Raw genomic sequence first — 2,251 nt, forward strand, 5'->3', positions numbered from 1 at the left:
ATTCCTCCGATACAAAAAAAACCCAATGGAAATTACTGCTGGATCCAACCCACCATATGCAGATAGCTTCCAACGGCTATCTAAAAAAAATGTCCAAGGGATAGATTTACTGGGCTGGGGGGGGGGGGAGCTCTTACTTTGAGGGGTCATTGCTGAAGTCGGCAAGCTGGCTTGATGCTGATTTCCCAAAGCGTTCAGAGCATTTTGTATGGTTCCGGCTTGAGACACTGTCTGCATCACAACCGGAGCCTGAGGACGCACATACTGCTGCCCAGGAGCGGAAACAATCTGCAGGACGCTGCCTGTGAATTGTGGAACATAAGAAGAGCCCTGCTGGATCAGACCAGCATCCTGTCCCACACAGTGGCCAACCAGTTCCTCTGGAAGGCTAACAGGGCACAGAGGCCAAGGCCTTCCCCTCGGTAGTGACGGATAGAGCTATAGTCCATGAATCTATCTAATCCCCCTTTAAAGCTGTTCATTCCTGTGGCCATCACTAAATCGTCCGGCACTGGATCCCACAATTTAATCATTCTCTGTGTAAAGTAGTATTTCCTTTTGTCTGTCTTGAACCTACTGCCCATCAGTGTAAATTGAGTGGGAGAATTCTTTACTACATTCAAATATTGCAAACACCCACAAACCCCTTTCTTGGTTTTTTAAATTTTGCATTCTTATATAATTGGGGGAGGGGGAAGGAAAAAGCAGGAAAACTTGTAGTCACAGCGACTTCAGATTGATTTCTGCACCCTTACTGGTACTTATCAATTAATTTATTCAGGCCATTTACGATAAGCTGCTTAAACTGCAGCCAAAACTGTTATTTTCCTATATTCCAACAGCATTTGATCTTCAGTGCTACAGCGCAGTATTGATTTACTGACTATGCTTATAAATGCAAGATTTTCTGCCAGGAGTAAAGGAAGCCTGAATTCTTTATCCGGGGGGGGGGGGGGGGGGGGGGGGGGGAGGGGAGGAGATAAAATATTTCCCCATGATAAAGAAACAGACCTTGTGGAGAAACAACTTTCAAAAATAGCATAGCTTAAACAGTATGGATCTCGTTTATCGTCACGACAGAAATGTCACTTAGAGATAAGGAAAAGTTGTCAGATTTCCATCCTTGAAGCCTGGTGGTGGTAATAATAATCCCAACAGTAAACATTTGTATGGTGCATTCAAGTGTTCAAGGCCTTCTGGAATCTGTTCTCTTGCTGCTGCCGTTACACAGAGATGTCAAACTCATTTGTTACAAGGGCTGGATCTGACCTTTGTTGGGCCAAGCCATGGGCCATAGAATGTAATGCCAGGTACAGGAGACATAAACTTTATAAAGGGCAGAGGCAAATCCAAGTAATGACATTATCTTCTACTCAAAATACAAACATGCCTTAGACATTCACACTCTTACAGTATTTCCTTGAAGTATCTCCCTGATACCCTCCCTCCCACTTCCACCTCCCATCACTCATCAGCACTGGGATACTATACAGGGACATAATGCGCAGCCTCTGTCCTCTAGCAATAAGGGTAATAACCAGTTGCTCGTGGGCCAGATAAGAGACCTGGATGGGCCAGTTCTGGCCCGCGGGCCATATGTTTGACGCCCCTGCCTTACGACAATCCTATGGAGTAGCCCAACATTATCATCCCTGACTATGTTGTAGAAGGAGGTGGGGGGGAGGCAGAGACAAAGGGAGAACAGCTTGCTGAAGGCCACCTGGGGACCGGTGATGGGCTGATCTGAACCAGGGACTTCCCCATAGAAAACCCAGCCTCTTAGCCACGGCACTACACCTGCCATTCGATTTGCATGACTTGCCAGGACAATTTATTCATAGCCCACCTTCCCCACCAAGATTCAAGGTGGACTACCAAGTTTAAAAACAGTTCAATCCAGGCCCGTAGGCCGCGTGGGGCCCTGGGGGCCCGGCCCCCTTGCGCGGTTTGCGGGCCCCCTCCCCTGACCCTCTGCTCCCCCCCATGGCCTCGCGGGAGGGAGGGGAGGCGCCGGCCTGTCGGAGGGGAGTCGGGACTCCGCGCTGGAAGCCAGCAAGTCCGGACGGCGCGGTCCCCCTCTGAGCCTCTCTCCCCCAGAGCGGCGGCGCTTCTAGTCTGAGGGCGGCTGGCTGGCGCTTCCTAAAACCCCCGCCTTGCTTCTCAACATTGCAGCAGGGCTCACCGCGACTCTCCATCCATGCGGGAGCCGGCATCGCTGTGTGGGACTTCAGGGGGCTGCTGAGCGCTGCTG

At 50.2% G+C, this 2,251-nt stretch overlaps 1 protein-coding gene across 1 annotated transcript in view; it reads right to left on the reverse strand.

Annotated features, from left to right (window-relative positions):
- The window catches only part of LOC107116943 (E1A-binding protein p400-like), a gene marked incomplete at its 5' end in the record, with an annotated part of 68,658 nt that overhangs the window by 48,897 nt on the left and 17,510 nt on the right, over positions 1–2,251 (reverse strand). The window contains one exon of the mRNA XM_015418971.1: positions 138–302. Coding sequence (XP_015274457.1) covers positions 138–302 — 165 coding nt within the window. The remainder of the gene's footprint in view (positions 1–137; positions 303–2,251) is intronic.

This window comes from Gekko japonicus, unplaced genomic scaffold (genome assembly GCF_001447785.1).
Source record: "Gekko japonicus isolate JY-2015 unplaced genomic scaffold, Gekko_japonicus_V1.1 scaffold3000, whole genome shotgun sequence".
Taxonomy (NCBI): Eukaryota; Metazoa; Chordata; class Lepidosauria; order Squamata; family Gekkonidae; genus Gekko; species Gekko japonicus.